Consider the following 25703-nt stretch of genomic DNA (forward strand, 5'->3'; position numbering starts at 1 on the left):
TCTGACCTTCCCAGGAGGCAGACTTGGTCCTCTCTCTTGGGTGAGAAAATAGATTTTTGGAAATGGAATACCAAATGATCTACTCTTGTTGAGGCTTACAGGCTAATGATAATATTGATCTAAAATGGTACACCTTAGTGGAGGATGGTTTACTAAATGATGGGTTGTGGTGTGGGTCACTTTATTGTGTAATGATGATTATGATGTTGAAGCATAGGAATAGCACAGCCTTGATGAATCCTCCAGTGGTATGAGTCTTGGCTCTGTGGGCCTTTAGGCTTAGGATTAAGGTCATTTCTGGCTCCTGAACAGTAGCAGGACAAAGCAGATCATGGAAGGTGAGGGATTTTGAGCCTACAGGGACTAAAGATTTCCAATTCTATCCATACTCAAAATATCTAGATTATGCCAGCACGTAAGTGATTTTTTTTGAAAAACATCACTAGGGCATGCAATTCAGGTCAGAGTCCAGAATTTTGCCTCAAATTAGATGGAAGGACAGATTGAAAAACCAACTAGGTGAGTCAGTGTCCAGAGGTCTAGCCTGGGCAGCAGAGTCCAGGCAAAAGCATAGCTGGAGTACACCTGTGGGTTGTAGTGGGGTATATGTAAGTTTCAAATCAAACATGAGTAAACAGGAGGAAAGTGGGACTCCTTGTGGTCTCACTTCGTACAGCTAACAGTACCACTGAGTCTATGCTGGGGCCTGGGATTGAGCTCCTGCTTAGCTGTGGGGCAATGTGGTGCTTTAAATGTGTGTTCTTCACCTCTGAGAGCCAGAGCTCGGAGGTTACTTGTGATTGCCATTGCAACACGAAATGCAGTAGACTAAATAATCTTGTGGGTCCTACCAGTGCCAGTAATCTTCATGGTTGTATGTAATAAAAATGATAGCACATCTTACATATCTTATATGGTTAAGAAGTATATAAAAACCATAATAAATATGGCTCTTAACCTGGAAGAAGCCTTGGAGTTTACCTGTGAAAATGGACATTGGAAAGATTGTAGCTTGTGAGTTATTATAAAGTGGTGGAAGGAAGGTTATCTGAAATAGAATGGAAAGTTGTAACACCATATGTGGATTGGTGTCATAACACATAACACATGAGGTGAACAGAGGTAGCTGGAAGATGTTTGAGGCGTAGTTTGTGTATTCCTACGTAGCTCACTTCAACTGGGTGCAGTTTTCTGCATTCACCTACTATTTCTTGTAATGAAATTGTGTATGTGTAGAAGAGAAATTCTTATTATGGTTAGTTTTCCTGATGTGTTAACCATGTTGAAACATTCATAAATAAACATCATAGAGAACTGACTGTGTCACATATTTTTATTGTTAAGGCACTGTATGTCCTAGATAAACGAGGAGACTCAAAATACTATGCACCATCCTTAGAAAACAGGACATGAGTAAAAATAGCAATACAGATGAACAAAAATATAACTGAATTTTGAGAATTTAAAAGTTGGTATCCTTCCCATGAAACTAGAGCAGACCAGGTCGGGGTGGGATGAAAAGTTGTGGTACTTGCTGAAATGGTACTTGCTGAAATGAGGTGACCTGGAGTTAGGTAACCCTGGGAGTGAAACCATGGGAGTGGTGTAGGAATTCACTAAACCCCTCTTTCTTTAAGCTGAATATTATAGTCATCCCTTAAAACCCTTAATTTGCCCATCACTTTTCTATATTTAAATTTATTTTTATGATTTTCTTGAGATTACTCTCATTTTCTGTGTTGAGATTCTGGTACTAGTTTTCTATTTCTGCTGCAACAAATTACCACAAGCTTTGGTAGCTTAAAAAAACACAAATTTGGGCTTCCCTGCTGGTGCAGTGGTTGAGAGTCTGCCTGCCGATGCGGGGGACACGGGTTCGTGCCCCGGTCCAGGAAGATCCCACATGCCGCGGAGCGGCTGGGCCCGTGAGCCATGGCCGCTGAGCCTGCGTGTCCGGAGCCTGTGCTCCACAACAGGAGAGGCCACAGCAGTGAGAGGCCCACGTACCGCAGAAAACAAAACAAACAACCCCACAAATTTATCTTACAGTTCTGTAGTTCAAAAGTTTGACATGAGTCTCAAGGTGTTGGCACGCCTGCGTTACCTTTCTGGAGGCTCTAGGGGAGAATCTGTTTTCTTGCGTTTTTTAGCTTCTAGAGGCTGCCCACACTTGTTGACTTATGACCCCCTTCCATCTTCAAAGTTAGCAGTGGCTGGTCGAGACTTTCTCACATTCTATCACTCTGACACTCTTCTGCCTCCTTCCACATTTACATTGGGCCTACCTGGATAAACCAGGATACACCCTCTTCCTTAATGCCAGCTGATTAGCAACCTTAATTCCATCTGCTACCTTAATTTCCCTTTGCATGTAACCTAACATAGTCACAGGTTCTGCGGATTAGGATGTGGACATCTTTGGGAGACCATTATTCTGCTTACCACAATACTTGTCTGTAATTTAAATTGCTTCTTTTACATGAACTCTAACCTATCTGCTAACATATGGCTTGTACCAAATAGTCTGCTGTGTACCAATTTAACCTTCCCCCTACTATCATCTGGCAAGTCTATTAAAAAAAAGCATTTTCCACCTTACTCAGGACCTCACATCCCATCTTACCCTTTAGACACCAACCTGTCATTGTTTTTTTCTCTCTCTCCTGAGTGTTCAACTTCTCCTGTTACTAACTGCTCATTAGCATTTAAACATGCTCAAGTGTTCCCAGGTTACCTGTTTTAAAAAAAGCCCTCCTCCAGCACTTGTCTCCAGCCAGACATCTTGAAAACATCTCCCCTTAGCTCCAGTCATAATTTATTCAAATACATTTTCCATCCCCTTTTCTCTTGCTTCTCCTTCTGGAATCCCTATTATGCATAGATTGGCATGCTTTGTATTATCCCATAGGTCTGTTATATTGCTTTCATTTTTTTCATTTGTTTTTCTGTCTGCTGTTTTGATTGGGTAATTTCCATTATTCTATCTTCCAGATCACTTATTCTTTCTTCTGCATTACTCATTCTGCTGTTCATTGCCTTTAGCTCAGCTTTTGTCTCAGCAAATGAATTTTCTAATTTTTCTTGGTTCCTCCTTATAGTTTCTAGTTCCTTTTTACAGTAATCTGAATTTCTGTCGATAACCTTTCTTAATTCCTTCAGCATTTTCATTACCTCCTTTTTGAACTCAGTGTCTATTAGACTGAAGAGGTCTGTTTCATTGTTTGTTCCTTCAGGGGAATTCTCTTGGTCTTTTAACTGGGAGTGGTTCCTCTGCTTCTTCCTTTTACTTATATTTCTCTCATTCTGTGAGTTTAGGAGAAACAATTATCTACTGTAGTCTTGGAGGGCTATTTATATGCAGGATCATCCCTGCATAGCTCATGTGGGTTTAATAGTTTTTTGGTGTGAGGGCTGTTTTTGGTTTGAATGATTGCTGTCTCTTTCCTCAGCATGTGCTGTCCTTTATCCCCTTGATAGAGGGTGTGCAGGTGCGTGGCCCTACGCACATGCTCCGAGGAAGGTGGGGGCGGTGGGTCCAAGCTGCCTCTCGAGTCCAAGATGGCAGCAGCAGCTCGCACCTGGAGCTCGTGTAGGCGGTGCCCTGCTGCAGAGGAAGAAACTTCTATGGCGGTCCCGCCCCTCTCCTTGTGTGCTTCCCAACAATGGCACCTTGCCTCTGTGGTGCACCCCCTAGCAACGGCACCTTGCTTCTTTTCCTAATGCCTCTGCATACAATATTTTATTTAGTTTTCATCAGCACCCTTGTGAAGTAGGTAGGGCAGGAGGTGTTTCTATTTTAGAGATTAGTTCTTGAGGCCCAGAGCAACTGAGGTATTTTCCCAAGTTATACACAAAGTTGGTGATACATCTGGGACTAGAACCCAGGATTCCTAATTCCTTGCCTTATGTTCTTTTGTTGTCACATGCTCATTACAGTTAACAGATTCTAGAACAAAGCAAAGTATAGTAAATTGTAAAGGGGAGTAGTAATCTAGATATGAAAGTATTGTTGGCTTGTTTTACTGTATTTTTAAACATGTATTCCATGTGGCTATGATACCTTTTGACACAATTCCATCTGAATTCCACTGACATGATTAGGTAGTCGTTGTGAGGAGTAAATTATGAGCTGGATAAACTGAGAAAATGAGACAGTAGGGGGTTGTTTGCTGCTGGTATTAAGCTGAAGGTCTTAGCTGACCAACTTCAAATTTGTGGGTTGGCCTAGAAATGAAGCATTTCTGTCTCCAAAACCAGTACTACTCTGTGTTCTAGTTCTGTTGTGAGTCACATTTTAGGGTATCCCTGCAGGAGGCACACCTAATGAGAAAATGTGAAAGGATTCTTGTTACTGTCTTTTGAAGGAAGTGTGGAAGGATGAGGGATTAAGTGTTAGACAAACGATTTGAGTTACTGAGAGTTGCCTACTTACCATCATTAAAATAATGTTATTTTGAATTTAGTAAGTGAAATCCAGTTCTACTGAAGTGAGCAGACTTCTCCATTCTGAGTATTTACTTAGAGAATTAGCTTAAATTTGATTTTAATTTGGGGGACAATTTGACCAACCCCAGGTGAGGTCTGGTTTCTCTGCCATGCCATCCCAACTTCCTTTTCTAGTTACTGTAGTATTGTACTTTGTTTTACTTTGACCTCTTTGCTCTTCATATTGATTGCTCTCCAGCTTTCACTGGGTTTCCCTTCCTCTTTCTTGGTCCTTACACATTTTGACTTTTAGGTCTTTTAGTTTATGTACACCACTATCATTAAGACCAAGTAAAACCATCTTGTTTGCTCTTCTAGGGAATATGGGTCACATAAAGTCCATGTGATGTGGAATTAATGTGGGTAAGAGTGAGGTTTCTGGAATCAAATGGGCCTATTTTACATCACAGCTCCATCATTGGCTAGCTGTGTGACCCTGAGCAAATTCTTAATCTCTTCTATCATTAGTTTCCTCATATGCATAAATGGGGATAATAGTGTCTTCCTTTTAAGACTGATGCCAGAATTAAGTGAGTTAACCAAGATAAAGCACTTAACACAATGCCTGACACGATAAATTTAGTTGTAGTCATTCTTGCTATTATTATCATTGAAAAGCGAACTGGATATGGTTAGGAATTTTAGGTATGGCCTTGGGTGACCCTGAGAAAATTGCTTTACCCATTTGCACCTTGATTTTTCATCTATAAAGTGAAGGTATTGGGAGGGATTCTGCCTTGTGGACAGTTGATAAATCCTATTCAAGCCTGATGATGTTAATGTCTCTTCCAAATGCATCTGAATCCTAGTTTTTTAAGCTCCGTCTCCTGCAACCCAAGAAGCCTCTTGGTGCTTTCTCATCATCCAGGTCTTCCTCTACTCATCATTCATCAGAATGACTTATCCAGATGTCCTATTCCTTTGGGTTCTTTTGGATGACAGCTCACTTAGTAAGCAGTTTCCTGCAAGTGGATGAAAAATAACCAATAGTGGTAGGTTTGGTGTACTGGTTTAATATGTTATTCTTTCTAGATAGTATTTCTAAAACCAGAAGAATCCTTATGGTGAGATTTTTTTTAACCTATATTTCTCAAATTTTCTACCAAAGCCTGGGGCTTTAGGGAACATGGCCCTAGTTGACTCCCCCACTCCAATTCCAGTCATGAAATGTCTTTGAAACTATCATATTTTATCTTAATATTCATTTAAACTTTATATTCTACTCTATAGCCACACTTGTTTTAATATTAAGATGTTTTAAATTCCATATCAGTTTTTACTTAGCTCCCTGCCTATGCTTTTACTTTCGAGTAAAAAATTGCTGCTTCAAGATGTGTGCCATGTTTATCTGGTGGCTGTGAGCGACCCTTCCCCTGCCCCACCGTGATCTAGTTTAGAGCAGCAGGACAATTTAAAGGGGGTGGTTCTGAAGTGAAGATGGGACTCACTGAGACATTAGCAAGTCTGAGAGGGAGACATTTTGACTGTGATTAACTCACCTTCGAAAGGTGACTTGTGGAAAGTTGAAGAGAGTTTTCAATTACTATAATTTAAATTGTATATTTTGGGGGTATATGCAAATTTGGACTTGCAGAAACCCACCTTCTTTTCTTTAGAGCAAGGGCTTTCTCAGATTATCCTCTGATCTCTTCAGATCTTTGCTTTCAGTTGCAGGGCAACATGGTAAAAAGATAGTCAGGGACCTGAAACCTGAGAGCAATGTGGCCTATAGCAAATCATTTCTCTAAGCTTGACTTGTTTTATATTAAAAAGTTTTATGACTCTGTGATCTCTCAAATGAGATGAGATTTGGGCTTATATGTTCGCCTTAGCAGGCAGTGCTTTCGTGTCTGTACTACTTGTTGAGTTTGTAATCATGTATTTGTTATCTGTTTTCTATTAGACGGTAACCTTCTTAGACCATGGGTGTTTTGTTCACAACTGTATGTCAAGTGCCTTCTACACTACACTGGTTGGCCAATAGTATTTATTTATTTGTTCCCAAAATATCTATTCAGTGCCTACTAAATGGTAGGTTCTTTTTTAGGGTGGAGATACAGCATGACTATGGCAGGTAAGGTCCCTAATCTCATGGAGTTTAGATTCTTGAGGCAGTCTTATTCAATAGAAATTTCTGTGACGATGGACATGTTCTGGGCTGTCCAATAAAGTAGCCATTAGCCACATGTGACTGCTGAACACTTGAAATGTGGCTAGTGTGGATAAAGTTCTGAATTTTAAAGTTTAATTTTAAATTAATTTAAATTGCCACATATGTCCACTGGCTACCATATTAGACAATGCCATTCTAGTGGATTAGGGTGTGGACAGAGATCAAAAAGTAGATAAATAAATGAGCAGGATAATTTCCCATAGTGATAAGAACTGAGAAGAAACAAAACAGTGTTATGAAATAGTAAGTAAGGGAGTACTTTATGTAGGGTGATTCTAGTTGAGTAGCATCAAAAAATGTAAAATAAATCAATTGTAAAGACTAATTTGTTTTTAATTTGCTACTTAGTACTTTGGTTTGGGAATCGTTTGGAGATCTGATGAATCCTTTTTGGAAAACAAACCCCAAAATAACCCCTCACATTTCTATCATTTAATAACTCCAAACAATTTTTTTCCTAGCCCTGAATTGTCATCTCCAGTTCCTGTTGGTGATACCTCAACATTGGGAGGTAGGCTTTTGTGCCTTTATTCACTTTTCTTCTAAAATTTATTATCTAATTGAAAGGAAGCAAATTTTTCAGCTCACATTTTAAAAATACCATGTGTTTCTCTCTATGTGTTGTTAGAGAGTCTCAAGAAAAATTAATTCTTTTGTCACTTATTTTATGACATTATGATGTGGGTACTTAAGAATCTTTAATTATTAAGTATAATACAAAATCGGAAAACTGCTTAAAACAAATGTACAACCTAAACAATTGTTTTATGGCAAACACCCTGTGATCACTGCTTATGTCAAAAGGTAGGACCTTTCTAGCTCCACCATTTGTCATTTGTCTTGTAGAGTTTTCCAGAGTAATTTTTTCTGATTGCATTCTGTGGTGTACTTTAACATTTACTTTGACCTCTATATTTCCTATAAATTAGTAGTTGCTTTCTTTGTTTTGTTTTGTTTTATTTTGTTTTGCGGTATGCGGGCCTCTCACTGTTGTGGCCTCTCCCGTTGCGGAGCACAGGCTCCGGACGCGCAGGCTCAGCGGCCATGGCTCACGGGCCTAGCCTCTCCGCGGCATGTGGGATCTTCCCGGACCGGGGCACGAACCCATGTCCCCTGCATCGGCGGGCGTACTCTCAACCACTGCGCCACCAGCGGAGCCCGCTTTCTTTATTTTTAATTTTTTTTAAAAAAAATATGTTCTATGTTGGAAATTTCAAACATATACAAAAATAACACAGTGAGGCCCAGCTTCAGTAATTATAATTTATGGGAGGGGGGTGGGTTGAATTGGGAGATTGGGATTGACATATATACACTACCATGTATAAAATAGATAACTAATGAGAACCTGCTGTATAGCACAGGGAACTCAATGCTCTGTGGTGACCTAAATGGGAAGGAAATCCAAAAAAGAGGGGATATATGTATACATGTAGCTGATTCACTTCGCTGTACATCAGAAACTAACACTACATTGTAAAGCAACTATACCCCAATTAAAAAAAGATTATAACTTATGGCCAATTCCAACCATCACCCACTTCCCCTGTCTGAGAGTGTTAGTTTTATTAGATAGCTCCTTAAGGATAGGGACTTTGTATCCCTGGAGGCTTGCATAGAGCCTGACATATAGTACGTATCAATAAATGCTTGTTGAATGAGTCATATTTATTTCTTGTGCTGAGGAGACTCTGGATAAATGTGTCTTGAGGTTAGAATGCACAGAATTTCTAGGATGAAAAAGTAAATGACTTTTAGAAATGCCTTGGAAATCAGTTTCTTGCTTCCTGATAGGAATTCTGATTTAGTCATGGACTGAATTCATGCACATGTCTTTGTTTTTCTACTTAGGTGCCAGTCTCAGTGTTCCATATCCAGGGGTGACCTTCTATGAAGGTATCTCAGAGAGCAGCTTGGAGAGGCCAGAAGAGAGTGTGAGTGATGTTCTGTTTTGTTATTTAGTTTCTAACATGGAGAATAGGGATTAAGAGAGATTTATAGTCCATTGCCAGACTACACAAAACTTCAGGTGGTTCCCTTTATGGAAATGTAGATTCTAAAACCAGTTCAAAAAATCTGCGATTCCTTAGAGAGCCAAGTAAATCTGCTTTTGGCAAGGAATGGCTTCAAACTGTAAATGAAATGACTAGGGGCCTGGGGAGCTGTCATCATGGTAAGCCCACTGTCTTTTGTGGGCTGTGTATATAATTTACTGTGAGGGTTTTTGCTTATGTTCTTCTGTCTCTTAATAAATCAGGACTTAGTCTTCTTCAGAGGGACAGTATATAGATTTTATGTAGTTTAAAGAAATACCATGCTTTTTAAATGCATCATTATTAATAGTAATTTGTCCACTAAATAACATTAAGTTGGCTTTCTATCACATTGAAAATTTTTTAAAAAGTATACACTTCCAGGAAGATAGAAACATTTTGTTAGAAATTTTGTTAGATATGCATAAATCCTAGATTACTTAATATAAGCAAACTCTGATTGAACGTACTCACTAGAAAGGTACAATTTTGTTACCTTACACCTTCTCTTACCAACTTGGACATTTTAACTTCTGAGAAGTCAAGTTAAGTCACCCCACTCTGCCCCACCACTTTCCCTGTCACTGAACAAGGCTGGTGGTAGTTTGGGATCCTTGAATCAATATATTTACCCTTAGTACAACTGTGTCCAAATTAGATGGTACTAGAAAATATTGGCATTTGATAAATATTTGAATAAAAAGTTATACTGTAGTTCTGAACTTGAGGCAGAATAGTTATGATTTAGGTCTGGAAACATTTACAGAATGAGATAGAATTCACTATAATAGAAATGAAGACATTGTGTGTAATCAATTGGAACATTCTAAAACAGAGAGGGTGATTTGAAGGTGATTTATAGAATCAGTAGGAAAACAGAATAGTACAGGGATACATGACAGGAATTAGATTGCCTGTACCTCTAGTTCAAAGTGAAGCCTAATGTACAGTTTTACAGTTCAGTTTTTTCCTAATACATTTTAGAAATTATATACTTTATTTCTGTTTTGTTACTATTTACCCTGTGTGTTATTATGTGTATTTAATTTAGCAAAATTTAAGTTTTTCAGAATCTTTATCCTTATCCTGAGTAATACAGGAACATTAGAATATTAGAATGATTCAAATGATCACCCTACTATTTTATATGCTATTTTTCAGTATTTTTGTTCTTTCCCTTTAAAGCTTGTTTTACATTTACCCAGATGTTTACCACTTTACTTTCTTAAAACTCTTTTTTGCAGTTTAGACCTCTCTTCTGGACTAATTTTCCTTCTGAAATATATGCTTCTGGTATTACTTTAGTGAGAATATCTCACTGGTTCAATCTCAGTTTTTGGTCACCTGAAACTTTATTATCCTCTTATTCTAGAAAGACACTTAAAATCTGTATTAAATTCTAGATTGAGTTTTTTATTTTCAAGGTTTTATTTCACTTCTTCTAACTTTTATTGTTGCTACTAAGAGCTCAACTAACAATTTAGTTCTTATTCCCTTGTGGGTAATCTTACTATTTTTTTGTCCTACTTTTAAGATATTGCTCTCTCTCTCTGTCTATCTATATCTAATGATGAGAGATAATGACTGAGAATTTCTCAAAATTTATAATAGTAATAAAGCTTCATGTTAAGGAAGTACAACAAATCCAAAGCAAAATAAATAAACATAATCACACTCTTATCCCCCTTGTTGTGAAACTGCAGAATCCCATATACTATATAGTGTACTACTGTAAGTATACTGTAGTATAGTATACTGCTACAGGCATATCTCAGAGATACTGTGCGTTCAGTTCCAGACGACCATAATAAAGTGAGTATTGCAATAAAGCAAGTCACACGAACTTTTTGGTGTCCTAGTGCATATAAAAGTTATGTTTAAACTCTACTATAGTCTATTGAGTGTACAATAGCATTATGTCTAAAAAAAACCAATGTATATATCTTAATTAAAAAATACTTTATTGCTCAAAACTGCTAACCATCGTCTGAGCCTTGAGGAAGTCTAGTAGTAACATCAAAGATCACTGATCACGCATCGCTATAACAAATAAAATAATAATAAAAACATTTGAGATATTGTGAGGATTACCAAAATGTGACACAGGGACATGAAGTGAGCAAATGCTTTTGGAAAAAAGGCACTGATGGACTTGCTTGACTCAGGATTGCCACAAACCTTCAATTTCTAAAAAATGCAGTATCTGCAAAGTACAATAAAGGGAAGCTCAATAAAATGAGGTATGCTTGTGTATATAGTATCCCCAATACTATATCATTTAGTATTATATAGTATCCCAAATACTGTATCATATACTACTCTAACCATAACTATGATATAATAGTATATAATACAGTATTGAGGATACTGCAGTTTCACAAAAATGTATATAGAAGAAATTTTCAGCTGTTACTTCATATGATTAGATATATGTCTGACCTCCTCATTTTATACCTTCTGTCAGTTAACCACTGTTTCATAACTTTCTTTGTCTCTCTGTGTTGCATTCAGAAATGTCTTTCAGTTCACTTATTCTTCTTTCAGCTTAGTCTAATTTGTTTTTCAAACTGTCTATTGAGTTTTTAAAATCCTTGCTTTATGTAGGAGTCTTTGATCTGACTTTTCAACACTATTTATATTTATATTATATCCCTTTGTGGTATTTAAAACTAAAGCCTAGGTCCCAAGGGATCACTAGATATACTATGTACACATAGATTACTGAATCACCTATCTGGATTTTTCTAACCTATCTTTTTGGATACCTTGGGGCTTTCTTTATTTTCTTACAAACCAGCTCTGCATTAAAAACATTAAAAATATTTATTTAGCATTTTAGGCATTCTGTAGCAGTAAGGTTACTAAGGATATTTCTTGTATAGTAATAATAGAAGTGGAAGTATCTGTTCAAATTTAGTGAGAGAAAATTTAATATGGAAGAAGACAAAGTCTTGTACAAAATTCCTTAAGACTAAAGGTTTTTGTTAGTTTCAACATGACTCAGCAGTATGATGGGGAAAAAAGCTGAGTACTGAGGGGAAAAAAACTAGTAAAAACAAGTGTACTTTCAGGCTGCATGATAGAAATTAGAATCTACTATAAGGAAGGTGATAGTTGTACCATATTTTAATTGTACCATATTTTAATTGATCAGACCTCACTTATGTGTACCACACTCTAAGGAAGACATTAAGAGCTTGAGAAGTCTCTAGAGGAAAGGAACTAGTGAAAAATCAGGGAAGATGACAGCTGCCTATACTTATTTGAAGGGCTGTCTGGGGACTACACTTTTTATACGCATTCCAGGTTGCAGAACTGAGATCAGTGGGAATTTACAGGGAAATATATTTGGGTTTTATTAAGAACTTTACAACCATGAGAGAGCTTTTTTGGAAATGTAATGGCCTGCCTTTGAAAGTCTTTCCAAGACTTTCTCATCAGAGCCATTTAAACTGAGGATGAATAGATATTTGGGGGAGATACTGTAGAGAGAATTCAGGCATCAGAAAGGATGGTGGAATTTTCGAGGTTCTTTCCAGTTGTGAAGTTTTGAAGGTCTGTGGTTATTTGATCCATCAGGGAAGAAAGATGATACAGTAGAAAAAGCCCAGTATTCTCTTCCTGACTCTGCCATTGGCTTGCTGTTAGCCCTTAGGCCATTCTTCCATCTCAGTCCCTGTTTTTCTTGTGTATTAAAATGGAGGGACTTGGATTAGATGAGCACAAGTGTATCTTGCATGCAGCAGTTATTAGTGTTGGGTTCTAGTAGTGATATTCTGTTTTCCTCATTCCTTCTACATTTGTTAATTGGGATTCTTTGGTAAGGAACTATTGCCACTTCTCTCTTGTTTATTTATTAAATTATTTATTTATATCAGTACAGACTCATGGATATTTCTTTTATTCTTTGGATTATAATCCACTATTTATTTTGTGGCTCAAATTGTTCCAGCTTTGGCTTGTGGAAGACCTGGATTTAGATGTTACAGAGTACAAAAAGTTTGTTGGTGTGGTTTCAGATTCCACGTAGAAACTAACCTTTAAAACACTTCCACTCATTGAGTTTGGCACAGTATCAGAAAAGATTATCCATGACTATCTGAAAAGGCTATTAATGTATTCCTTCCTTACCCAATACATATCTGTGTGGCTGGATTTTCTTCATGTACTTCAACTAAAACAACATATTGAATGCAGAAGCAGATATGAGAATCTAGCCATCTTTTATTAAGCCAGACTTTAAAGAATTTGTAAAAATATAAACATTACTCTTCTCACTAATTTTTTTATTTTGCAAAACATATGTTATTCATTTGTACATGTAATGAGTTTCTTATTTTGAAATGAATTAATATATATATTTAAAATTTCTCTTTTAATTTTTTGTTTGGTGTGTATCTATAGATATAACCCACAAAAACCAAACTTCTTTGGGTTCCTTAATGAATTTTAAGAGTTTAAAGGGGTCCTAACACCAAAAAGTTTGAGAAACACCCTTCTAGACTATTTTTAGATGATAATTTCAACTCTTTTTCTTCTTTAAAAATTTTTTCCTTTTATTTATTTACTAACAAAATTTTCTATCCTTCCCTGAACCAGTCATTGTGTATTCAAAGGAATGTACAAATACACAGTAATTTTAATATTAGCCTATGTCTTAAAGTCCACCAGTTAGTTTCAAAGTCAAATATTATATAAATAATCGTCATCAGAAGTTGCCTTTGGCACAGTGTCTGGCATATCATGGGTGATCAGTAAATATTTGTTGACTGAATGAGTGAACATTTATTGTTCTTTCTCTAAAAATCCAGATTAGCAATGAAATTGAGAATGTGATAGAAGAATCCACAAAACCAGCAGTGGAGCAGGTTGCAGAATTCAGTATCCACCTTTTGGGGGAACAATACAATGAAGAACTACAGGATCCCTACAGCTTTCACCACCAGCGCCTTGTAGAAGAGTTTATTTCAGAGGTGGGTGATTTTCTTGTATTTCTTTTTGTATACAAGATAGTTTGCTGGGGTTGTAAATTTCCCATATTAACAACACTGGTTAAAGGTAGATTTCGGATTTAAGCTTTCCATCTGTTTGATTCAGGGAGTGGTGATCTAGCCATTTCTTTAGAAGGCTCTGTGAAAAGTTCACCGAAAGATGAACTATTTCATTGAAACAAAATTTTGTATGCGTTTGCCATCTGCTACCAAATAAATGCTATTTCCAACTTTGGCTGCACAGCCAAGGAAGAATGTGTTCTATGGCATGGTTTTAACTTGACCATATTTGGAGAAATGAGTATCTTTGAGAAACTGTATTTAGTGTGTTGTTTTTCTTGAGGGAACATCACATTTAATTTTTAAAATTTTATATTTGTTCTTTTTTTAAGTTGAAAATTTTTTAACAGTTAATAATAGGTAGTATGAGGCACCAAGTTCAAAGGACAAAAGGATATCCAGTGAAAAGTAAATTTTCCTGTTATCTCTGTTCCTTGGTTGGAAGTATTTTTAAAAAGGGGTTTCTTTAAAGAATTGTGCATTAGACCATCCCACAACCTTACTTTCTGGAAGAATTCTATATAGGGGCTTGAACTCAAGATTCTTTCAGTCAAAAATGACCCATTCTTGGCCCCCTTCTTGTGTGCCTTTGCTCTTGTATAGACTGTAAGGCACTGAGTGCCCATCTCCTCTCTCTGTCCAGTGAGAGGGCACATCATTCCTTCCTGTTTATTTCTTTTCCATCGCTCTCGATGGAATTCTCTTTGGCTAAGTTTTTCAATTCCATTACCTTGGACTAATTTCCTTCTCTTTACACTGTTTAGACGAGAAACAAAAATGTGCATCTCTCAGCCAAGCAGCATTATTGCAGCCATCAGACACAGAGAATGTAGGCCAGACGATTAATTTCCTAGCTGTGTGGCCAAGTTGTGAGGCTGTATGGTGTGTGGAAGAAATGTCAGCCAGGCCAGTGGCCACCTGGCATCAGATAGTGTCTTGGATCAGCTGTTTGGTTCTCTCTGCCCTTGGATTAAGAAACCTTTAATAAGCCTCAGTGTTTGGGTAAACAGTCATGCTGAATGACTGCATGTTTAGAGAAAGTCTAATAAACACTCTGAAAAAACATTTCCAGCAGGGACTTTATGAGGTATAGGTAGCTATTGGTTTGAGGTGATTTGAGGGTGATGAAGGATCCGTTCCTTCTCTGGCCTTTTTCTATATCCCCGTCCTTTTAACTGGAATAAAATGTTTACGAATAGCCACTTCTTTGTATGGAACTGCAGGGTCAGGGTCATGTCTCTGAAAGGTCCTGTCTCCATGTTTACTGCAAACTGAAGGAGGCCCTCAAGCTCTCTCCCTTCAGGACACAGTCACAGGAATTGTTCCTTCAATATTATTTCTTAGGTAATATTGCAAGACACAGGGAAAAAGAAAGCCTGCTTGGGAGGATTGAGGTTCGGGAGCCGTTACTTTTTTTTTTATTATTTTTTTTATCTTTTATGAGGAGAAGAGTAAGATAAACTTGGGACATCACCAAGAATGACATCAGAGAGGGAAAGGTCATTGTGATAGGCTTGGGAGTGTGGATACCTGACAACAGACATGGAATCAACAGTGTCCTCGCATAGTGCCTTGTGTTCTGCAGCCTGCTGTATGTCCGTTTGCTAACAGCAGCCGTGTGGGTAATCATCTCCCTTTTATAGATGAAACCCAGGAGGGCAAGGAACTTGTTCATGGTCGTTTCATTTCAGCTTCTAGGAGTAGAAGGGAAAATCAGGTCTCCTCCTTCCTTTGAAAGTGTTCCTTCCTTTATATCAATACAGAGTCCCCTTCATTTTAATTCAGGTGAGAAGTTGTCGTGAGCCTCACAGTTTTCCCAGTCCTGGTCCCAATTTTAAAACCATATTTATCAGGGGAAAGAGGATGAGGCATGTATTTCAGGAGAAAGATTGGGGATTGAACAAACTTGGATTCAGTCACTTACCAAATGCATGATCTGGACAAATTAGTTGACATCTCAGAGTCTCAGTTTTCTCAACCATATAATGGGAAAGATATGTATCTCTTGGTATTGTTGAAAGGATTAGAAGTAATGTTATATCAAAGCACCAGGTACATAGCAGTCACTCCGTAAATTGTACCTGTTACTAATCTTGATGTTAATAAAGTGGAATGACTTTATTACAGCTGGGTACCTGTACATAGCTAACTGGGTATGATTAATTAGAATACATATATGTATTTGAATCAAGAGATGGCAAAACCCCAGATGAGTTGGGTTTAGTATTAATAATAGCATGCACTTGTACAGCATTTTGCAATTAATGGAGTACTTTCAGCTACATTCATTTTAACCTTACAAAAACTAATGTGGTTGGTGGGCAGGGCAGCATTAATCATATGAAAGAAGACTTGTGCCTGGCCACTCTGCCAGTAAAAACAGCTGGCACTAACCCTCAGTCTTTGGATTCCTAGTCCTGCAGATTCTATCCCCAGCCTCATCCTCCGAGAATTAATAGTACTTCTCAGTTTTCTTTCAGAGAATGAAACAAGGCAATTATTATAGCTAAAAAGTTTCACATGTTTGGATTCTTTATCTGCAAGGCATGAATATCTTCGGTGAACCAAGATTTTAAGAAAATCCCATTCTCCTGATTATGTGTGGACTTGGTTTTAAAAGCAGATGCCCAGAGATGTCACTAACAACTTCTCTTGTTCTAGTGTCGGCCCCCTAGTGACTCATCTGGTGAGATTGTCACCTTCTGAAATGTTGTGGATAAAATGTTTGATTTTGTTAAATATGTATTTATGCATAACTGATTTTTTTAGGTATTTGGTCCAATCTAGCATTTCCCCCCACTCTAGTCACTAAGCTTATATTGATTTATGTGGCTTGATTTTAAAAACTCAGTGATAAAACTGGTTCCTGCAGTTGTGATGCTCATAAATTGGTCTTTTGACCAGTTACTGCTTTATAGCCTCCTTCGTGACAAGCAGTCAACAAGGCCTAAGCCCAGGTCTGCAGATTTCTTTCTTAAGTTAGCTGTGTTCACTAAGGAGTAGTAACACAGTAGCTGTGTTGTAGGAGTAGGAAACAGATGCCACCAGACATTTTACACTTAGAGGAAATGAGCACCTGACTGTGTGTTAGCGTGTGTGCTGTGGCCAGATTTCTTTTTTAACATCTTTATTGGAGTATAATTGCTTTACAATAGTGTGTTAGTTTCTGCTTTATAACAAAGTGAATCAGCTATACATATACATATATCCCCATATCTCTTCCCTCTTCCGTCTCCCTCCCACCCTCCCTATCCCACCCCTCCAGGTGGTCACAAAGCACCAAGCTGATCTCCCTGTGCTATGCGGCTGCTTCCCACTAGCTATCGATTTTACGTTTGGTAGTGTATATATGTCCATGTGTGGCCAGACTTCTAATCCATATAATTACATTAAAAAATGTTATTACAGTTTCTTTGAAACCAGTCCTTTTTTCACATTTCATCACATAAGGGAAAAAACAGTGCTTTGCCAATAAAAGTGTGTTTTTTATAATTTGGAAAAAATTAATATTAAAGCACATCAAAACCTTAAAAATCAAAATGAAAAAGGAAAATGTGGCAGTGATGTAAAAACTATTTTCTAACATTGTAACAATTATAATTTTCTTAACTTTCTGATCCACATATATCCATATGTGTGTACAAGCTTCTAATGGCTGTAAACAGGGCACTTTATATTCGACTCTTAAAAGCATTTTTTCTATGTACTTTTTTTACATTTCTACATAGCTATAAAGTTTATTTTTATTTTTAACAGGTGGAAAATGCATTTACTGGGCTACTGGGCTACAAGGACATTCATGTACTTGACTTTAGGTAAATAGACTTTAAAAATGCACATGTTTTGTGGAACTCTTTATTTCAAATGGAATATCGTTTTGTGTTTATTATGTATACTCTAACAATGATTCAAAATGATGTGAATACTGTAATTCAATACTATTTTGTTAAATTCATATTCCTTTTTAAAAAATTTATTTTTTAAAATTATATTGGGGTATAGTTGATTTATAATGTGTTAGTTTCAGGTGTACCACAAAGTGAATCAGTTATACATATATCCACTCTTTTTTAGATTCTTTTCCCATATAGGCCATTACAGAGTATTGAGTAGAGTTCCCTGTGCTATACAGTAGGTCCTTATTAGTCATCTGTTTTATATATAGTAGTGTGTATATGTCAATCCTATAAATTCATGTTCCTAATGCTGGTTTTTCAGGTGAAGAAACTGAGTCAGAAAAAGGCAAAATAATATATTCAAGGAGATATATTAAATTATAGTTGGGCCAGGGTAAGAACTTAGGAATTCATGTCCCCAGCTTGCTGCTGACAAGTCACACTGCTTTTATTTGGCACTGAAGGGAGCCTGAAGTCAGATTAGATGTGACCTCAGCGTGCTCCTAATGCTCGTCAGTGCTACACTAAGGTGACTTTGACGTCTCCGTGTATGGCCGCTCTGGAAGGGATGTGTTCATCAACATAACAGTTCTGGGTAAATCAGACACCTCTTTTTTTTTTTTTGCGATACGCGGGCCTCTCACTGTTGTGGCCTCTCCCGTTGCGGAGCACAGGCTCCGGACGCGCAGGCTCAGCGGCCATGGCTCACGGGCCCAGCCGCTCCGCGGCATGTGGGATCTTCCTGGACCGGGGCACGAACCCGTGTCCCCTGCATCGGCAGGCGGACTCTCAACCACTGCACCACCAGGGAAGCCCCAGACACCTCTTTTTAAGACATTTCTTCCCTACTTACGACCTGCAGCATAATACTTGTGAACATTTACTGAGTGAATACTTCTGGCCTCTTCACATTCCTGAGCTCGCTTAATCGTCAACTCTTTCAGCAAAAATATCATTATTAATACTTATTTCGCAGAGGAGCAAACAGGTTTAAAAGGATGAAGTATTAGCCCAAGGTCAGAGAGTTTTTAAGTTAGAGCATAAGAGGGATTTTGAAACAAAGTGGCTGACTTTATAGCTCTCGCTCTTAACCTCTGTGCTAGACTGAGTCCTCTGACGGTTTGGAGCATGTGGGTGGTAGCTGTGGCCCACCTGTTGGATGCAGGGGAGCATGAGCATAATTAACAGTGTATGCATCTTTGGCATAGTCTTGTCACAACTTCTGGGTTTTCCAGAAATAACAGCAAGCACTTACGAGCACAGTGTGCCAGTATTTATATTAATTCATTTAATCCCAACAGCCATGCTGTGAAAGACTTATTGTTATCCTCCTTTTTTTCTGACAAGGAAACCAGAGCACAGGGAATTTAAGTGTTTTATCTAAGGACACTCGGCTAATTATTGGTGCAGGGGCGAGGGCAAGCATGGTGAATTGACCCTCCACCTACTCTCACACCATGACCTGTCTCCCAGTTCAGCCTTAGCCCTTTGCACAGGATACTTGCCTCCAGCTGTGACTAAAGCTCACATGAGAGCCTGAGAAGGTGAGGCTTTTGAAGTCCTCTCTCATTTGGCAGCACTTGAAAGGCAGCTTGGCCTTTGGGATCAACTTGTCTAGGTTTAAATCCTGCCTTTGGCACTGTTGGCTGGATGGTTTTGGATAAATTAACAAGCCTTAACTTCTCCTTTGTATAAAAAAGATAACTTATACAATTTATATTAATCCTGCTTTATTAAAAAATACTTTTAAATGCTTTGGGTAAATTATTTAGTTGTTTTGTTTCTCAGTTTCTTTACCTGTAATATGGGGATGTTCATGGTCCTTAATAAGTTTTCATGAGGATTAAATGAATTAATTTTTGTAAAATGCATAGCACATGGGAAGTTCTACTACATTAAATAAATGAATATTAAATAAATAAATATTAAAGACTATGCAGTATCCTGTAAGTTAGTCAGTCCTGACCTTTCCCAACCCCTTAGAACCTTACTATATACCATCTGATTTTCTTTTATTCATTTTAATACCACATAACACATTGTATCCCCCCAAAAGTATTACCAATTTTGTTAGTGCCAACAGCTGGAGTTCTCTGCTGATCTACTGAAAAAAAGTTTATTTATAAAGAGATAACCATATATTAATTGTTCAAAAGTATTTTTAACAAGTTTGAAGACAGTAAAGACTATTGATTTTAAAATAGAATATTTTCTCCACCTTTGCTATCTTCCTTCAATGTACAGGAATTTGTCATTATCTAGTATATACAAGCATTTTCATTTAAAGAAACATTTCAGAGGAAGTACATTAAGAACTTGTAGTTTGATGAATTATATGACAATTATAACGCTCTTAAACTCTGCTTAACACTTTCCATTTTTGTTTTCAGATCCCCTAAGGAAAATGGCAGGTAGAGTAACTTTTGGCACTTTCTATACTGTCCACCTAATGAGGAGGTAGTTCAGAAAATATGGTAGCCCAACGTCCAAGGGAGTGTGGCTTAATTTCTTTATTACTTCCAGTATCACTGTTCATCTCCTTACAGATGAGTTGGCCAACATTTTTTTGTTAAGAGTCAGTAAATATTTCAAACCTTTTCACACTATACAGCCTCTGTCGCATCTACTCACCTCTGTCACTATCTGTCAGATGAAAGTAGATGTAAGCAGTATATTGAAAATGAATGAGCGTGGCTGTGTTCCGATAAAACTTATTCATGGACCCTGAAATGTCAATTTCATGTGATCTTCACGTCACAAAATATTGTTATTTTGATTTTTTTCAACCATTTAAAATATAAAATCCATTAACTCATGGACAGTGGGCTGGATTTAGCTCACAGGCTGTAGTTTACAGACTTCTGTCATAGGCTGCTGACTGACAAGTACTTTTATTTTTTAATCTATTTTTATTTAGTTTTAAATCAAAAAAATTTTTTTGAGGTATAGTTGATTTACAATTTTTTTTTTTTTTCTTTTTGGTGGTACTTGGGCCTCTCACTGTTGTGGCCTCTCCCGTTGCGGAGCACAGGCTCAGGATGCGCAGGCTCAGCGGCCATGGCTCACGGGCCTAGCCGCTCCGTGGCATGTGGGATCTTCCCAGACTGGGGCACGAACCCGTTTCCCCTGCATCAGCAGGCAGGCTCTCAAATCACTGCGCCACCAGGGAAGCCCTGATTTACAATTTTATATAAGTTTCAGGTGTACAACATAGTGATTCACAATTTTTAAAGGTTATACTCCATTTATAGTTATTGTAAAATATTGGCTATATTCCCTGTGCTGTACAATATAGCCTACAACAAATACTTTAAAATATTGAGTTATACTTAATTTAAAATTGGAATAAAAACTGGCATTAATGAAAACACTTTCAAGTATACTATTGTCATTGAATAATATAATCAAGTGTCATTTTAAGTGGTAAATGAAAGGGAGAAAGCTGATCTCTATCATAGTTCATTTGTGAAAACAGCTGCTCTCTGGAACTTCTTAGAAGCATAATATAAAAACATAGTCAATTCGCCTTGTGAAGGTTGCTTGTCATTTTATCTTTGAACTCAACTTTATTTAAAATTTACTTTCTCTTGAAAGATTGATAACCATAATATAGAAAACATGAAGCAAATTCATAAGCTAAGTACAGAGATGTTTAGAGATACGGTAATATTTCTTCATTGTAATATCTTTTTAAAATATTTTTATTGAAGTATAGTTGATTTACAGTATTATATTAGTTTCAGGTGTGGAACATAGTGACTCAGTATTTTTATATATTATATTCCATTTAAAGTTACTATGAAATATTAGCTATATTCCCTGTGCTGTACGATATATCCTTGTAGCTTATTTATTTTATACATAGTAGTTTGTATTTCTTAATCCTCTACCCCTATCGTGCCCCTCCTCCCTTTCCTCGTCCCACTGGTAACTACTAGTTTGTTCTCTATATCTGTGAGTCAGTTTCTGTTTTGTTATATTCATTCGATTATTTTATTTTTCAGATTCCACATATAAATGATAACATAGAGTATTTATCTTTCTCTGTCTGACTTATTTCACTAAATGTAATACACTCCAGGTCAATCCATGTCATTATGCCTTCATTTATATAAGATATAAATATAATATCTTACATTTGAAAAGGGCTTTCTGACTTCCTCATTTTCATTTATATTATTTTAGCAAATATTCACTAAGTGTCTGCTAATTGGGCAAACCTTGTGCCTGCAAAAATGAATAACTGTTGGTCTCCATCATCTAGGAACACAGTCTAATTAAAAGTGCTTTCAGAGATATGTCAAAGTACGGGTTCTTTTGTTTTTTCATTTTATTTTCTTATATCCCTGTAAGATAGTGAAAATGAGAATATTCATTCTCCTTTTGGAGGCAATTTTGCCTTAGAGAGGCAAACTGATTTGACGTAGCTTACGTGACTAGAGGGTATCAGATATTTTGTCCAAAGTAATCAGGATTTGGCTTTCTGTACTCTTAGCATATGCAGACTGCTCTGTGTGTTTATATTATAGGTATATGTGTTGATGGTCAATATTCAACCAAAAGATAGTTTAATTGCTGCCCTCTTGGGGAGATTAGAATGTTAAAACAACCCGAATTCTGATGTTAATCCTGTGATCAAAGAATGGTTTCAGTTGCTGAGTGCTAAGTTCTCTATCGGGACACAGACAACAATTCAATATGAAACCATTAGATTTTATGATAGAATTGTTAACCTAAGTACAGTTTCTAAAATTGTTCCGTATTGTCAGATATTAACCAGTTGGTGGAGTTTATTCATAACTTTCTGGTATACTTTTATTTTGAGCTGTGTGTGAATGAATGTGTGGCACAGAAATAGTCTATTTATATAATACGTAACACCCCTCTCTCTCTTCATAAGCATTTATATACACATGAAATTTTCTATTTGCTTTGTACCTCTTTCAAGATGCACACATTATTTTAAGTTATTAGGACCCATTTGAAGTGAATAAACAAAATATCTGCCTGGTACACACACTTCAAAAATTCAGCTCCAGGCCTTGTAAGTATGCACCTTCTTCCTAATAGAAGTATGAGAGAAGAAGGGATGTCTGAGTTTCTCTGAAATATCTTTAGTTTGATCAGTTGTCACGATATGTAGTATCATTATTTTTTCTATTTAGAACCTGCACACATCAAACAGCCAATCAGGGCATTAGAGGTGAGGAATAAGGGTAAATTTCACCTCCACATGATTGATGTCTCTGGAAATAGCAGTCAGACAGAGAAACTTTCCTCTACATAGCAGTCGTTTCAGTTTAGAAGATGAAAGATGATGCTATGGTGATGGTTGGTTAACTTGGAGTTGCTGAGTTTAGAGAGCCAGCATAGCTTTCTTCAGTCAGATAACGTTTTGTCACCAGTGTGCATTCTGCGTCTTACGTACTTTCTTTTTCTCTTGGCTTTTATTCTGTTCCTCATCTTGAGATGTCTCTGTATTCCATTTGCCATGCCAGAACTAAGTCTGTTCTGGGTCATGCTGAAGTTCTCCGATCTGAGAATAAATGGTTTTCTGATACCTCAAGCATTACTTTGAGTTCTCTTTCCAGGACAAAAACTTGGTAATAAATTGCAGTATCTCTGTGAGGCATTTTATCTTCTTTAAAGAATGTATCCTTACTAGACAAGGTAGATGATATTAGAAGTGTTATTTTTAGAAGTCCAAGGGAAACATTGGGAGACAAATTATATTTTGCCAGTAAAGAGTAAGGCTTGTGATCTAACCCAGACTGCCTGATTTGCTCAGATTTCTTGATCCAGGAACATTTCTCTTGGTCTTCTCCCTATGCTATTTAAAAGTCATGCAAAGCACATGGTAGGCTTTCAGTAAAGGCTTGACTCTCCTTGTCTGATTTTCTTTGTAGCCTTGTCTGATTTTCTTTGTAGCTCAAGTGCTAACTGGCACAACCTTTTCTTCTTCTCCATTTTTTCCCTTATCACTGCTTCCTTAGAGCCTTAGAGTCTTAGAGCCATATTAACATGTTAATAGGTTGGGCATAGATCCCAAGGAGAAGCTCACCTTTCTGGAGATGTAGGCATGGTCCATCCCACAGAGCTTGGAAAGAGCATGCACATCCTTACAGAGTTGGGTTCTGGCTGTGAAGCAGTGTTCCTAAAATCATTACTCAGAAGACACAAATGTATGAGGATAATATGCATGCTCTTTAGGGTGAAAAATTACTCTTTCATATTTAGAGACTTAAAAACCCTTCAGATTAAGTCAGGAGTATCACATACTGTCATTTAAGTGGCACAAATTCAATGGTCTTATCTGCCTGCATTACTGAATAAAATTGACTGTTTGTTTTTTCATTATTTTCAAAAGTATTTAGTGAACTGCTGTGAGCCAGGTATTGTGTCCTAAATGCTTGGGACACATGTGGTGTGGTAAGTTGTGACCAGTAAGTGTCCCTCATACTATTTTATTTCACATTGGGGCCATCATTTGGTTATTTTAGCATGTTTTACTGAATTTATTTCTTTACAAAAGGAGATCAGGAATTACTCATGAATCAACATATTGCGATATGAAAAATTAAGGGTTTGAGGGAATTTACAGATGACAAGCAGATGTCTCGCCACTTAGTAGGGCATCCGGGTGTCAAAATGCTCAATTACCACTTTAAAACTCCCTAAACCACCCTGTTGGAAGTGGTAGCTTATCAGATCTGGGAGGAAAACCTTGCTGACCTTAGAGTGGGACAGGAACATCGTATCATGCCTGGCTGCTTCTGTGGCAGGTGAGGGGTAACACCTTCATGGCTTCCCCTGTAGGCCCTGGACAAGATCAGAATGCCAGTGTTCCCAGGAAGGAGAGGTCTCTTGAGACCAATTTATGCTAACCAAACCACAAAATACAATGCCGATTGATCTATTTAAAGCAAGAAATATATCTGCCAACTGACTAATTATTGCATTGGCTTAGCTCATGCATTCTTTCCCCATAGGACAGTCTGTAGGGAATTATAATCAAAAGTTCCTTTTGCAAGCTTGAGATCAGAGAAAGGAAGTTGGGTGATCCTAATGGCCAGTATCAAAGTCATGCTAGCCTGTTGCAGCTGTCTCCAGTCTAGGGATCTGTGTTACAAGGAAGCCACAATACACTGATCAGAAACTTTTCACTAATGGTAGCATAAATTAGTTGACTAACCCTTTTTCTAGACTCTATGAGACACTTCTCATTATCCTGACACTTTTTTTTGAGATATATGAATACCTTAATTAGGCTGCAGTTTTCTCTTTATATTCAGGCAGGTATAGATTTCTGTTAATTTGATAGGCACTTAATGCCAGGTACCAAGCCAAACATTGGAGATAGAAACTCAAGGAGAGACTGCAAGGCAGTCACTATAAACAGAATCTTTTTACAAAACAGCAAAGGCTATAATCAAGGAATATATAAGTGAGCTCAGAGGAGGAAGTGCTTAATTTATTTGAGTGCTTTGCTTTGGGCATCATTTTGCTCCTATAGAATGTCTGAAGGTGGCAGATTATTTCCATTGCACATCTGCCTTCAGTGGTTTCTCTTTGGGAGGGTGGTATTCTCCTTTCCTCTGGAGGGATCTTGGTGTGTCTTGCTGGGTACTGCCTCTGATGGCTGTGTCTCATAGACTGGCTGGAAGCCAGAATGATGAGTAGAGCAAAGCCATTCTCATAATGACTTTTTTCTGGTAGTAGTTTAATTAAAGTTACTGAGAGTGTAGCAAAGTAGTTCAGAATACAGGTACTGGAGTCAGGCAGATCCGTGTTTGAATCTTGACTCTATCTACCCCTTATATATGGTGAAATTTTAGGCAAGTCTTTTAACTTCTTTAAAGCTCGGTTTCTTAATAATAATCTGAAGGTAATAAAACCTTCATAAGGTTATTATGAATATTAAGTGAGATTAAAGCCTGTGAAATACCTGTCACATTGTAAGCACTTACAAAAATGTTAGTTTTTAGCTGTTAGATAAATCTGAGTGTCTAGAAGGAGTAATTCTGTTGGCTTAAAAATTTTATATTCTGATGTTTCTTCAAAATGA

The 25703-nt window shown here is 37.3% G+C and overlaps 1 protein-coding gene across 4 annotated transcripts in view; it reads left to right on the forward strand.

Annotated features, from left to right (window-relative positions):
- IMPG2 (interphotoreceptor matrix proteoglycan 2) overlaps positions 1–25703 on the forward strand; it is a 74390-nt gene that overhangs the window by 19335 nt on the left and 29352 nt on the right. For 3 of the 4 annotated variants that reach the window (XM_079921638.1, XM_079921635.1, XM_079921636.1), the window contains 5 exons: positions 7120–7169; positions 8510–8592; positions 13503–13664; positions 17499–17557; positions 20029–20049. In XM_079921638.1, coding sequence (XP_079777764.1) covers positions 7120–7169; positions 8510–8592; positions 13503–13664; positions 17499–17557; positions 20029–20049 — 375 coding nt within the window. The remainder of the gene's footprint in view (positions 1–7119; positions 7170–8509; positions 8593–13502; positions 13665–17498; positions 17558–20028; positions 20050–25703) is intronic. The other variant, XM_079921637.1, reaches the window with a different exon arrangement.

Source organism: Stenella coeruleoalba (assembly GCF_951394435.1).
Source record: "Stenella coeruleoalba genome assembly, chromosome: 5".
NCBI classification, from domain to species: domain Eukaryota; kingdom Metazoa; phylum Chordata; class Mammalia; order Artiodactyla; family Delphinidae; genus Stenella; species Stenella coeruleoalba.